At 42.1% G+C, this 14,856-nt stretch overlaps 1 protein-coding gene and 1 non-coding gene across 9 annotated transcripts in view; both read right to left on the bottom strand.

Moving 5' to 3' along the window:
- TRAF2 (TNF receptor associated factor 2) overlaps window positions 1-14,856 on the bottom strand; it is a 176,824-nt gene that overhangs the window by 88,122 nt on the left and 73,846 nt on the right. For all 8 annotated transcript variants that reach the window (XM_053695783.1, XM_053695780.1, XM_053695781.1 and 5 more), the window contains one exon: window positions 10,129-10,227. In XM_053695783.1, the coding sequence (XP_053551758.1) occupies window positions 10,129-10,227 (99 nt within the window). The remainder of the gene's footprint in view (window positions 1-10,128; window positions 10,228-14,856) is intronic.
- Window positions 6,335-6,447, bottom strand: LOC128643274 (U5 spliceosomal RNA). Its single transcript, XR_008399796.1, has one exon. It is a non-coding gene; the product is annotated as a U5 spliceosomal RNA (small nuclear RNA).

The following is a 14,856-nucleotide window of genomic DNA, read 5'->3' as shown; positions in this document are numbered from 1 at the left end:
ACTCCTGCTTCTGACAACATCACTTCTTTGGAAACTAGTTTTGTATCTGACCAATTATGGATGGAAACTTCTTCCTCAAGGTGCACACAGCAAGAACAGACTGACGCTGCACATGCCGACCAAACCAGAAGATATCAACTCTCTTGTGAAATGGCAAATGAAAGACATTATACAATATCCACCTGGGAGGAAAATAGATGGAATTTTCCAAATCATGAAAAATTCACGTGCATGCATGGTTTTGAAAATCACCAAAACCAACCTAAATGTATAATAAATATTGATCATCTGTCAAATTAATATGCAAAGTTCAATATCCTTGTTATTCAGAAACTTTAAAAAGTTTGTATTGTATAACCAACATCAAAACAAAAACAAACAAAAAAAGCTCAGAATTTTTCCCCAAAAGTTTCTGGACTATGAAAAAATCCCCAGAAGGTAAACCAAAAAATTCTGGATTTAGGCCCAGAAACCCAGATACAAATGCTCTGGTAAAAGCACTGGGTTTTTCCAACCAATACACACCGCAATATAAAGTAATGTGTCACAAATGACAAAAAGCTTATTATAAACAGTAATAATACTTTCAAAACAAGGCACAGTTCAGCTTATGCATTTTAACACCCATGAACTGGACTAACTGGTGCATGTTCTTGCAAGTTAACATTTAAATAAACAGCAACTAACATGACAGATGACTGAAATGGTACAAAGATGGTGTACAACTTTCTCTTCTTTAATGTGTTCCCAATAGTCCATTTACCTTGATTTTTTATTTACAAAATGTACTTTTGCCTGTTGTATCCCCATCTATGCAAAAAAAAAATATGAGTAACAGGGGTTTTCTCTATAGAAAAGCTATTTAAATGTGAAACAATAGCACTGATTTATCTCCAATTGGTGGTAAAGAGATTTTCTATCTGAAATAGCCGGTTGTGCTCATTTATCCAAGAATAATTTGCATAAATATCAGAAGATATATATATCCCCCACCCCCCAGCCTTTGTTTAATATCCCTTTAAAGGAATAGTCTAGTCAAAATTAAACTTTCATGATTCAGATAGAGCAGGCAATTTTAAGCAACTTTCTAATGTACTCCTATTATCAAATTTTCTTTGTTCTCTTGCTATCTTTATTTGAATGTAAGCTTTGGATCCAGCCAATTTGTGGTTCAGCATCTGGGTAGTGCTTGCTGATTGGTATCTAAATGTATATTATATACACTTATTGTGTGTGTGAGTACTGTACAAATATAATAATTTTAAAATAAAAATACATATTAAAGGGACAGCGAACACCCTTAGATTTTAAAGGGACAGTCTAGTCAAAATTAAACTTTCATGATTCAGATGGGGCATGCAATTTTAAGCAGCTTTCCAAATTACTTTTATCATCAAATTTGCTTTGTTCTCTTGATATTATTTGTTGAAAGCTAAACCTAGGTAGGCTCATATGCTAATTTCTAAGTCCTTGAAGGCTGCCTCTAATCTCAGTGCATTTTTACAGTTTCTCACAACAAGACAGCACTAGTTCATGTGTGCCATACAAATAACATTGTGCTCACTCCCATGAAGTTATTTATGAGTCAGCACTGATTGGCTAAAATGCAATTGTGTCAAAAGATCTGAGATAAGGGGGCAGTCTGCAGAGGCTTATTTAGGGCTGTACGATTAATCGTGTGAGGCGATTAATTGTGATTTAAAATCGCCACAATATGAAACTGCCCTCTCTCTCTCTTCCCCCTGTTCCCCCCCTGCTCCTTGTAGTGCCTGTTTGAATCACCCAGTGAGGTCTTGTATCTGTAAATCACATAGCAGAAGCTGTCAGAATGCCCAAGAAGACTAGACAAAAACGTTCTCCGCTTGAGCAATCTGTTGAAATCAAAAGTTGTTTTGAATAGTTATATGTGCACTAGGTTCCTTCTTAGTTATCCTGTTTTATATCCCACACTTTATAAATTGCACTAATGCCACTGATGTGAGCCCAAGGGACAAACTGTGCATATGTGAGGGGAAGACAACGGTACCGGCACTGTACACTGGACCTCCTAAATCTCTTACCCAGGGCAAGGCTAAAACAGCAGCAAAATAAGATCAAAGCATATACTTTTTAGAACAATACACAGTATGTTTTTAGGATATTTTATATTTTCAGGTTAATAATCTTAAAAAAAAATGTTTTTATTTCCTTTTAATATTAAAGGGAAAGTCAAGTCCAAAAAAAACTTTTATGTTTCAAATAGGGCATGTAATTTTAAACAACTTTCCAATTTACTTTTATCACTAATTTTGCTTTGTTCTTTTGGTATTCTTAGTTGAAAGCTAGACCTAGGAAGGCTCATATGATAATTTCTAAGCCCTTGAAGGCCGCCTCTAATCACATGCTTTTGTATTTGCTTTTCACAGCAGGGGAAAGCTAGTTCAGGTAAACCCTATAGATAACATTGTGAGCACGCCCGTGTATTGTGGCAGACACTGCACTAATTGGCTAAAATGAAAGTTAATAGATAATAAACACAATGTCATGTGATCAGGGGGCTGTTAGAAGATGCTTAGATACAAGTTAATCACAGAGGTAAAAAGTGTATTATTATAACTGTGTTGGTTATGCAAAACTGGGGAATGGGTAATAAAGGGATTATCTATCTTTTAAAACAACAAAAATTCTGGTGTTGACTGTCCCTTTAAACAATTAAGCCACAGAGAGGGTATGGATCCTATAAAGTGGTAGATGTAATGTAATGCCTAACTTTTTGGAGTATCCAACTCATTTCTATATGTAAATTTCTTCCTTGGCTTCTGCAATAGTGTGTATATTTTGCTGTGTGTCTGGATGTATGCATATGTAGTGTGTGTATGTTGTGCGCCTGTGTGTATGTTGTTGTGTGCCTGCATGTATGTTGTTGTGTGCCTGCGTGTATGTTTTTGTGTGCCTGCGTGTATGTTGTTGTGTGCCTGCGTGTATGTTGTTGTGTGCCTGCATGTTTATTGTGTGCCTGCATGTATGTTGCTGTGTGCCTGCATGTATGTTGCTGTGTGCCTGCATGTATGTTGCTGTGTGTCTGCATGTATGTTGCTGTGTGCCTGCATGTATGTTGCTGTGTGTCTGCATGTAAGTTGCTGTGTGTCTGCATGTAAGTTGCTGTGTGTCTGCATGTATGTGGTGTGTGTATGTCGTATGTGTGCATGTTTATTTGTATGGTCTGCAGTATGTGTGTTGCTGGGTATTTGAGACTGTTTACATTTGTGTATACACTGTGTAGTGTTTATCTGTATGCTCTGCAGTGTGTGTGTGTGTCAGGATTTAGGGACAGACATCAGGCATCACTCTCACTGAGTGTTGGATTGCTAAGAGTATTTAAATACATATGTATGACCGAATTTAAGCCATTTCCTATCCCTGCTCCTTCCCAATACATAATACTTTTGCTCGGTGGGATGGTGTTGGTGTGTCCCTCTTTCGTATTTGGAAATGTTGGAAGGTATGGCACAGCGTAGTGGCGGGAGCAGCGGCAGCAACAGGTCTTGGTGTGGTGGTGGTCTGGCGATCTCCATGTGGTCCAAGTTGGGAGCAAGAAACTTATTGTGAGCTTATATTTATTTTTAAGATTCTGTACGGTTTAATGTATTTTAATTGAGAAATATAAATTTAACATTTATTATTATTTTTTTAAATCGCAATTGCACTAAACATGGAGAGTTAACAGTTGCATTCATTACTTTTGGGAAAATACCCAAGCTATAGAGGACACTGAATGCAAAAAAAAGGCGGGTAGAAGAGGCGGCCCATTCGGAGGGCACCACAGCTTGAAATTATCCAACGCCTGACCCAAAAACTGCTTCACCAGAAACAGAAGGATAAAACCTGAAAGGACCAACTAACTACCCATCAGTTAAAAACAGCAAGACCTTAGTTAGAGACCGCTCAGAATCGCTAGATTCCCCCGAGTACAAAGCCCCCGAGGAGACAAGTCCAGCAGGGTCCGAGCCCACACTTTCCACATACCCCCAGAAGGGAAGAAGAAGAAGGACTAAACAAGAGATCTCAAAACCAACAACTAGGGTAAAAAGAACCCCAGCAGAACTCCAAGCGCAAACCAAGGTTGCAACAGGACAAAAATGCATAGAGAAACAAACTCTTATGACCGAACTGAGAGAAGGGATGGAAAAAAAAACTACCCCTAACTAAATGGAAGTCCAAGGGACCATGCAACATCCCAACCCTGGAGACCTAGAGGGGCAAGGAAGATCCCATCCCTCACACAGAATGCAATCCACACTCATGAAAGAGCGACCGAGGGATAAGAACCACCCCCGGGAACCGCCTAAAAATAGCACCATAAAATCTTATCGTGCTCCAGATGAAGCCACAGACTTCTCTCTGCAACAGAAGTCTTGCAGACACCAGCCGCTAACACTAGCCAACCAAGTTAGGAACTGCACCAGGACTCCCACAGAGGAAAAATTCCGAAGTAGTGCAGAAACCAACTCCCTCTCAGGAAAAAAACAGGAATTAGGAGAGCGTCCAAACCCAGCAAAGCAAAAGCTCCCTGCTGAGGAAGGAAACACTGCAAAACTTCCCACCTAAGGAGAGATCACAGGATCTAAGTAAGATACGCGGTCAAGGCTCCACCGAGCAGTCAGACATCTGACCCCCTCTTCAAGGCAACAGACCCAGCACCAAAGCGACTGGCAATGTCCGAAAGCAGGGAAATAAAGAACTCCTGGACCACCCAGACCCTCAGTAAGGGAAAAGGGGGGAAACTAAAACTGAACGGCACCAATGGGTAGAGCCAACCCCGACCATTTGCTTACAATACTGGCATGCTAACCAACTAAGTTATAACAGAGCATAGGGCAGAGCATAGGACGAGCTCGGGTTCCAGAACCCAGACCCAGCCCCTTTCGCTACAAGCATTGACACTCTCAGGTAAAGAGAGACTACACTGAAACAACAGTGACGGCACAATACCAGAATCCAACCCTTCATGACATCCTGCACGTAAGGCAGGGGGAACCCCACTGAACAGAGGAAGACTTCCGGGGCACTAGGTGGAAACTGTGGTATGCCCCAATCTCCCTAAGGGAGGAGATTAGCAAAATATAACTGCTCACCCACCCAAAGGCATGGAGAGTGCAGCAGCAGACAGACGGCAAAGTCAATACTGATTGTAAAGGAAGCATCCGGCTGCTACAGCCGGCCCAGTAGAAACAAACAGCCATCGAGCACACATTTAAGGTGCAAATAGCTGCAACAGATTTAAACCGTAATCTCCCGCTTGCTATGCAGCTAAACTAGCCATCAGGCTATTTCGAAGTCTCCGATAAGAGAAAGACAAAACCACCCGAAGGAGCAAGTGGATGTCTTAGAACCAGAAGGACTGAATCGCCCTGAACCCATTTAAGAGATCCGGTCAGATATGCAAGACAAGAAAATGTCAGAAAACAGGACACCCGAGAACCGGAGCCAGCCACAAGCTATTAACCCCTGAGGAACCCAAGGGATACCTCATACGAGGAACCCTGTACCCTAGGAGATGCAATTACAGCCACATCCAAAAGTCCTTGGACACTGGACATTCACTAAGCATCCCAGAGACAGAGAGCATAACTCCTAAAGGCTTGAGGGGGCAACACCCCACGTCCAAAAACTAAGGAGCTGACAAGCAATAGCGCTCAAAACTAGATAATCCAATTTGAGAAGATAATATAGTCTCTAAACAATCCTTTCAGGAAAAACCTTGCGGAAACCCACACAGCTCAAGGAATAAACAATGAACGAGTATCACAATTCCTGGTGAGCGACCGATCAAGTCGAAACGACTTAAGTAAGGGCAGCTCCAGGAAAAAACCAGGACAAACGTATTCTTTAGAGCCCCAAAAACATGGGAGCAGTCAAGAAACGCAGGAAGAAGAAAAAGGCTGTAAATGCCTGAACTTCAAGAACAGATGACCTAACAACCAGCCCCAAGAAGGGAAAAAGGAAGCCTAAGTCACCTTGACCTCTAAGGAAGAGGTACCGTGGTCCTCAAAAAAGATAATCCAAGAGGAATACCATAGAGGAGATGAAAAATCGCCCCCAACCTGGTACCCCAGATGTCCAAGGAATCATCTAAACCTGCAGTCCAAATGGGAATGGAAAACCCTAGTTCCTAGGCCAAATGACCTCCAGAACCCTCAGAGTAAGCTTTAGCAGGATCCGCTTCTGGAACCTCGCCAACAATCAGGAACAAGACAATGAGGACTGAGTACAATCCCTCTGATGCCCCACCCAAAAGAAGAAACAAGAACCAGCCTGACGCTTAGGAACGAAAGGCCTCCTCTACCATGTTCTAGCCCTGCACGGGGAAGAGCCTCAAAAATGATTGAAAACTCATGGTTGTTCCTCTCCACGGAATCTTTAGTAAAAGGCGAAAAAAACATTTGATCTGAAGAGAAGCCAGAGTATAACCAACTTCTCATCTGAGTGAGCAACTCATCACCCAACCAGGTCAGCCAGTTACACCAGCACCACGTGGATGATATAGACCTTAAGGAATCAGAAAAATGGCGCCCGACCAGGACCAGCCTGCTACATAGGGCACTCCAGAACTGATCCAGGCCACAGAAAAATCGAAACCCCAGTGGGGATCGACAAAGGAGCTATAACTATCTATAGATATAACAATGTACTAACACCTTAACATGCAACTTCCGTGGAAGTGCCCAAGCGACCACAAAATCGCTAGTATCACATTCCAGAGAAGAAATATTTCCCAACGGAAAAATTGCAACAGACATGAGCTTCTTAAAGGAAATAAAATACATCCTAACCAGATCAAAAAAAAAAGAGGGCAGCACCCGCAGGTGAACGCCCAAGAAAATTGGGTACACTAACAGGACCAGCCAATCAGAGACCCCATTCTCCCAAAGCTCAGAACTGGAATAAGATACCCCAAAAGTAAGTAAATTGGAGACGACAAGGAGATTAAAGGGACATGAAACCCAAAAAATTTATTTCATGATTCAAATAGAGAATACAATTTTAAACAACTTTCCAATTATTATTATTATTATTATCGGTTATTTGTAGAGCGCCAACAGATTCCGCAGCGCTATATTATTTTCTATTATTTAATTTTGCTTCTTTCTCTTGTTATCCTTTGCTGAAATGTTTATCTAGACAAGCTCAGGAGCAGCACAGAACCTAGATTCTAGCTGTTAATTAGTGGCTGCATATATATGTCGATTGTGATTGGCTCACACATGTTTTTCCGTTAGAAACCATTAGTGCATTGCTGCTCCTTCAATACATTATACCAAGAGAATGAAATAAATTAGATAATAGAAGTAAATTAGAAAGTTGTTTAAAATTATATTCTCTATCTGAATCATTAAAGAAAAAATGTGGGTTTCATGTCCCTTTAACTTCATCCCCACACGTCTAACCCAGCTTGCCGTCCGGAACGGAAGACCAAGGATCCCTCAACCCATTAGGACTGGGATCCTCCAGCACTGCCAAAACATGCCGCAGCAGAACACAAAGGCGCGCCAATCTATAACAAAAAGCAAGACTTACCTCCGCCGTGGCAACAGACAACCCCGAGGGTTGGGCCCCTGACGCCTCAGAGGAAACCGCTTCCCCAGAGGGCTGATCTGACCCAGACGACCCCACGCCTGACGAGCCCTGGTTAACAGAACACGGACAGTACCTCAGCAACACCTCCCTTGGAAGATGTAAATGCGCCAACGCCATAGTTATGGCCATGCGGAACCGTGCCGTAACCTCTGGAGGAAACGAGCCGCCTTCCAGAGAAGGTGTAACAGCATTAGGGACACCTGCTTGCGTAGCCAAAGAAGGATCTAGAGCATGCGCCTCACGGGATATGGGATCCCCAGGGGCGGATGGCTCGGCAGACTCTAAGTTCCCTGTTTCAAGAGAAAAAAGCACTCTTAAGCGGCATGTGGAACATAACTGATGGGCATGGATTACCTGGGCCTTTTCATACTCTTCGCAAAAAGTAGAATCCGAATCAGAGACATCCGTCTCCAAAAAATCAGAATCCTCCATAACCTGGTGATAGAAATTATGGATAGGAAAAATAAAAATGGCACCTTACACCCCAATGGCTGGGGCACTTACCACCTCCTATGACCCAGACAACTAGCGAAACAGACTCTCTCCGTCGCCACGTGGTCAGGAATACGGAAATGGAGAACAGAACGTGACCAAGCCTAGTCACAAGGTACACTGTGCAGGCCAGAGAAAAGCACGCCAAGGCCACAAGGGCCACGCAGCCTGACAAAAAAGTCTGTTATGTTCCGATATAGCCACGAGCCCAAGCGTCACTACACATTAGAAGACAGAATCACAAACAAACATGATTAAAGTCCCTGCTGTTCAATAACCCCCCTCAGGAGATATTAACCCTCGATTCCATAAATATAAAGGAGTCCCACTGAGACCCTGACTTCTTTGTTTACATTACATTCACACATCAAAGTAAAATGACACCATCTTACCGGAATCTACGCTGTGGAACAGGAACACGGCCCTTCAAGTTAGACAGATAGTAGCCTCGCTTCTGACATGGACTTGAGTGAAGAAAGCAGGCAGCAAAACTCATCAACGCTGATTGCTAAGGAGCTATTAACATGAGTCGGGATGGTTTCGTAGAAAGACTCTCCCTGCATCTCCTTACTCTAACTTTCATCCATGCTCTCACTGAGAGGCTGACAGGACTACTTAAAACTCCAGTCCCATTTCGAAGAGTACTACCCTCCATAAGAGACGATCTTTAAACTTCCGACACTTCTCTGCCAACCTCCTGTGACGAAAGGCAAAGAATGACTGGGGAATGAGGGAAGTATTTAAGCCTTTGGCTGGGGTGTCTTTGCCGCCTCCTGGTGGCCAGGTTCTGAATTCCCAAAAGTAATGAATGCAGCTGTGGACTCTTCCCGTTTAAGAAGAAAATAATCAGCATTTCAGGTTATTCCAATAGCAAATAGGAGTGGATTGCAGAGATTTTAGAAAGAGGAAGCATGCCCTTAAAAAGGATATGAAAATCAAAATTACCCATTCTTGATTTATATAGAGCAATGTAAAGGGACACTCAAGTCAAAATTAAACTTTCATGATTCAGATAGAGAAGCGATTTTAAACAAATTTCTAATTTACCTTCATTAACAAAATGTGCAGTTTTTTTATATTTACACTTTTTGAGTCACCAGATCCTACTGAGCATGTGCAAGAATTCACAGACTATACGTATAAGCATTTGTGATTGGCTGATGGCTGTCACATGATACAGGAGGAGTGGAAATATACATAACTGAAATTAGTCAGAAAAAATGATAAATATTCATTTGAAATTCAGACTAAGTGCTATTGCATTGACTTTTTATCATGTATATGTTATTATGCAAATCAACTGTATTTACTGGTCCTTTAATTCATTTTTCATTGTACTTTAGTTTTCTTTTATACTCTGTGCTTTGGTTTCCTTACTTACTCAGACATTTAGGCAAATAAATATTTTATATATGTAAAACAATATGCAAAATCGTTCCTTTTTATCCTAGTTATATGTAAATTTTGATATGTTTTGACAGTTTTTTACAGCTAGATGGCGCTAGTTCATGTGTGCCGTATAGGTAACATTGTGCTCACTCCAGTGGAGTTACTTATGAGAGGACACCGATTGGCTAAAATGCAAGTTTGTAAATAGCACTGAGATAAGGGTTCAGTTTGCAGAGGCTTAGATACAGGGTTATCACAGATGTAAAAAGTGTATTAATATAGCAGTGTTGGTTATACAAAACTAGGGAATGGGTAATGAAGGGATTATTTCTCTTTTTAAACAATAAAAATTCTGGTGTAGACTGTCCCTTTAATATATGGCGAGGCTTAGGTCACATGCGCGTGTGAAAAAGCTTTCCGAGCTAGAAGTTCATTGCATAAAGTAACAGGGTAAAGAGGGGTTAATTGTATGAAAAAATAATTAATAAAATTATTTTTTTTGCAGGCAATTAAAGGTAACTAAGGTATTTAATGTTGAATATTCAAGAGAACAATTTTCTGTTCCTTTAAGATCAATGTTAATTACTGGAATTTCAACACAGAGGATGACAGTTATGGAAGTTATTTCACCTCATATTCCTTGATCGTTCCTTTCCACGCACATCCATTATTTGTACATAGAGCTGGTAAGCTCTCCACTTCCCGCCTTGCTGCGTTATCAGGAAATGCCTAAAAAAATCAAATAATGGTACTCAGGGTAACGTGCAATTAAAAGTGTGTGTATATATATATATATATATATATATATATATATATATATATATGTATGTGTGTGTGTGTGATATATATATATATATGTATGTGTGTGTGTGTGATATATATATATATATATATATGTGTGTGTGTGTGTGTAATCAATATATATATATATATATATATATATATATATATATATGTGTGTGTGTGAGTGAGTGTGAGATATATATATATATATATATATATACCAGAGTGTGTGTGTGTATATATATTTATATACATATATGTGTGTGTGTAATATATATATATATGTGTGTGTGTATGTGCATATATATATATATATTTCTCTTGTAAGGTGTATCCAGTCCACGGGTTCATCCATTACTTGTGGGATATTCTCCTTCCCAACAGGAAGTTGCAAGAGGACACCCACAGCAGAGCTGTCTATATATCTCCTCCCCTAACCCCCACCCCCAGTCATTCTCTTGCAACACTCGACAAGGGAAGTATCAAGAGATAAGTGGTGACTTAGTGTAGTGTTATCTTCAATCAAGAGTTTGTTATTTTTAAACGGTACCAGCGTTGTACTGTTTTACTCTCAGGCAGAAATTAGAAGAAGAATTCAGCCTGGAGGTTGATGATCTTAGCGGTTTGTAACTAAGGTCCATTGCTGTTCTCACACATAACTGAAGAGTATGGGAAAACTTCAGTTGGGGGAACGGTCTGCAGATTACCTGCTTTGAGGTATGTTCAGTATTTTTATTTCTAGAGAGATGAATAAGTTCTAGAAAATGTGTATTTGAGGTAAGCTTGATGCAGTGATTTAACAATGACTGGGATCATGCTTACAAAACAGGGTAATACTCATGTTAATATTTAGTGTCAAAACGTTTGCATGTTTTCATAAATAGAACGTTTTTTCTCTGAGGGAGATAAATCTTTATTTGGGGCCTAGTTTTCCACATGGCTAGTCAGATACTCCTAGGAGTATTTTCATCCAGTACATGGTGGGAGGGGCCTATTTTTGTGCTCTAGCTGCGCAGTTTTAATTCAGACTGAGACATCCAGCTTCCCTAGAGGAGTCCTTTGGCATCTGAGGACCATTATAAAGGGTTTATTCCTTCACCAAATCGTATTTGAGGGAGGGCAGGTAGGAGCCTCAGCAGAGCTGTGGCAAGGTGCTCAACTGTTTTTTACCGGTGGTTGATGTTTTTAAATCCGGTTTGGGGGCTAAGGGGTTAACCATCCATTTGCAAGTGGGTGCAATGTTGCTTTAGTCCCTTACACACACTGTAAAAATTTCGAAGACTTTACTATATTTTTACACTGTTTTGCAGTTTAAGTGCTAGTTTTTTTCTCTTAAAGGCACAGTAACGTTTTTATTTAATTGCTGTTTCACCTTTATTAAAGTGTTTTCCAAGCTTGCTTGTCTCATTACTAGTCTGTTAAAGATGTCTGACATAGAGGAAACTCCTTGTTCAATATGTTTGAAAGCCATTGTGGAACCCGATCTTAGAATGTGTACCAAATGTACTGAAATTTCTATAAACTATAAAGACCATATTATGGCGCTTAAAGATTTATCTCCAGAGGATTCTCTGACTAAAAAAAGGGAGATTATGCCATCTAGCTCTCCCCATGTGTCAGAACCTATAACTCCTGCTCAAGTGACGCCAAGTACATCTAGCGCGTCTAATTCTTTTACCTTACAGGACATGGCGGCAGTTATGAATGCTACCCTCTCGGAGGTATTCTCCAAACTGCCAGGGCTACAAGGAAAGCGAGACAGCTCTGGGGCTAGAACTAATACAGAGCTTTCTGACTCTTTAATACCTGTGTCCGATATACCCTCACAATACTCAGAAGCTGAGGCAGGAGAGCTTCTATCTGTGGGTGACATTTCAGATTCATGGAAGGCGTTGCTTCAGTCTGATTCTGAAATGACAGCGTTTAAATTTAAGCTTGAACACCTCCGCTTATTGCTTAGGGAGGTTTTAGCGACTCTGGATGACTGTGAACCCATGGTAGTTCCAGAGAAATTGTGTAAGATGGACAAATACTTTGCAGTGCCTGTTTACACTGATGTTTTTCCAGTCCCTAAGAGGTTTTCGGAAATTATTACTAAGGAATGGGATAGACCAGGTGTGCCGTTCTCTCCCCCTCCTGTTTTAAAAAGATGTTTCCCATAGATGCCGCCATACGGGACTCGTGGCAGACGGTCCCTAAGGTGGAGGGAGCAGTCTCTACCCTAGCTAAGCGTACAACTATCCCCGTCGAGGACAGTTGTGCTTTCCTAGATCCTATGGATAAAAAAATTGGAGGGTCTCCTTAAGAAAAATTTTATACATCAAGGTTTTATTCTCCAGCCTCTTGCATGCATTGCCCCAGTTACTGCTGCAGCGGCTTTTTGGTTCGAGTCTCTTGAGGAGGCTCTACAGGTGGAGACCCCGTTAGATGATATTTTAGACAGGATTAAAGCTCTTAAGTTAGCTAATTCCTTTATTTCTGACGCAGTTTTTCATTTAACCAAGCTAACGGCTAAGAATTCAGGTTTTGCCATTCTGGCGCGCAGGGCGCTATGGCTTAAGTCCTGGTCAGCAGACGTTACTTCAAAGTCTAAGCTTCTTAACATCCCCTTCAAGGGACAGACCCTATTCGGGCCTGGCCTGAAGGAGATCATCTCTGACATTACTGGAGGAAAGGGTCATGCCCTTCCTCAGGATAGGTCCAGTAAATTAGGGACCAAGCAGAATAATTTTCGTTCCTTTCGAAACTTCAAGGGTGGCGCAGCTTCGGTTTCCTCTAATGCAAAACAAGAGGGAAATTTTGCTCAGTCCAAACCAGTCTGGAGACCTAACCAGACTTGGAACAAAGGGAAGCAGGCCAAGAAGCCTGCTGCTGCCTCTAAGACAGCATGAAGGGGTAGCCCCCGATCTGGGACCGGATCTAGTAGGGGGCAGACTTTTTCTCTTCGCCCAGGCTTGGGCAAGAGACGTCCAGGATCCCTGGGCACTAGAGATTGTTTCCCAGGGTTATCTTCTGGAATTCAAAGGATCATCTCCAAAGGGGAGATTTCATCTCTCACAATTATCTGCAAACCAGATAAAGAGAGAGGCATTCTTACGTTGCGTTCAAGACCTACTGGTTATGGGAGTGATCCACCCAGTTCCAAGAGAGGAACAGGGACAGGGTTTCTATTCAAACCTGATTATAGTTCCCAAAAAAAGAGGGAACTTTCAGACCAATCTTGGATCTCAAGATCCTAAACAAATTTCTCAGGGTCCCATCCTTCAAAATGGAGACAATCCGAACCATCCTCCCTATGATCCAGGAGGGTCATTATATAACTACCGTGGACTTAAAGGATGCTTATCTCCACATTCCAATTCACAGAGAGCATCATCAGTTCCTAAGGTTCGCCTTCCTAGACAGGCATTACCAGTTTGTGGCTCTTCCCTTCAGGTTAGCCACGGCGCCAAGAGTCTTTACAAAGGTTCTAGGGTCCCTTCTGGCGGTCCTAAGGCCGTGGGGCATAGCGGTGGCTCCTTACCTAGACGACTTTCTGATTCAGGCGTCGACTTTTCAAATCGCCAAGTCCCATACGGACATTGTTCTGGCCTTTCTGAGGTCTCACGGGTGGAAAGTGAACAGAGAAAAGAGTTCTCTTTCTCCCTTCACAAGAGTTTCCTTCCTAGGAACTCTGATAGATTCAGTAGAAATGAAGATTTTTCTGACCGAGGTCAGGATATCAAAGCTTCTAACTCCCTGCCGTGTTCTTCATTCCACTTCTCGGCCGTCAGTGGCTCAGTGTATGGAAATGATCGGTCTAATGGTAGCGGCAATGGACATAGTTCCGTTTGCCCGCCTACATCTCAGACCACTGCAACTTTGCATGCTCAATCAGTGGAATGGGGACTACACAGATTTGTCTCCTCTGTTAAATCTGGATCAAAAGACCAGGGATTCTCTTCTCTGGTGGTTATCCCGGGCCCACCTGTCCAGGGGAATGAGTTTCCGCAGGCCAAAGTGGACTATAGTGACGACAGATGCCAGCCTTCTGGGCTGGGGTGCGGTCTGGAACTCCCTGAAGGCTCAGGGTTCGTGGACTCAGGAGGAAGCCCTCCTTCCGATAAACATTCTGGAACTCAGAGCGATATTCAATGCTCTTCAGGCTTGGCCTCAGCTAGCTGCGGTCAGATTAATCAGATTTCAGTCGGACAATATCACGACTGTAGCCTATATCAACCATCAGGGGGGAACAAGGAGTCCCCTGGCAATGATGGAAGTTTCCAAAATAATTCTATGGGCGGAGGTTCACTCTTGCCATCTATCTGCTATCCATATCCCAGGAGTAGAGAACTGGGAGGCGGACTTTCTAAGTCGGCAGACTTTTCATCCGGGGGAGTGGGAGCTCCATCCGGAGATATTTGCCCAGCTGATTCAACTATGGGGCAAGCCAGAACTAGATCTGATGGCGTCTCGTCAGAACGCCAAGCTTCCTTGTTACGGGTCCAGGTCAAGGGATCCCCAGGCAACGCTGATAGATGCTCTAGCAGTGCCCTGGTCCTTCAGCCTGGCTTATGTGTTTCCACTGTTTCCTCT

Source organism: Bombina bombina, chromosome 12, assembly GCF_027579735.1.
Source record: "Bombina bombina isolate aBomBom1 chromosome 12, aBomBom1.pri, whole genome shotgun sequence".
NCBI lineage: Eukaryota > Metazoa > Chordata > Amphibia > Anura > Bombinatoridae > Bombina > Bombina bombina.
This window is presented reverse-complemented; position numbering and strand designations above follow the sequence as displayed.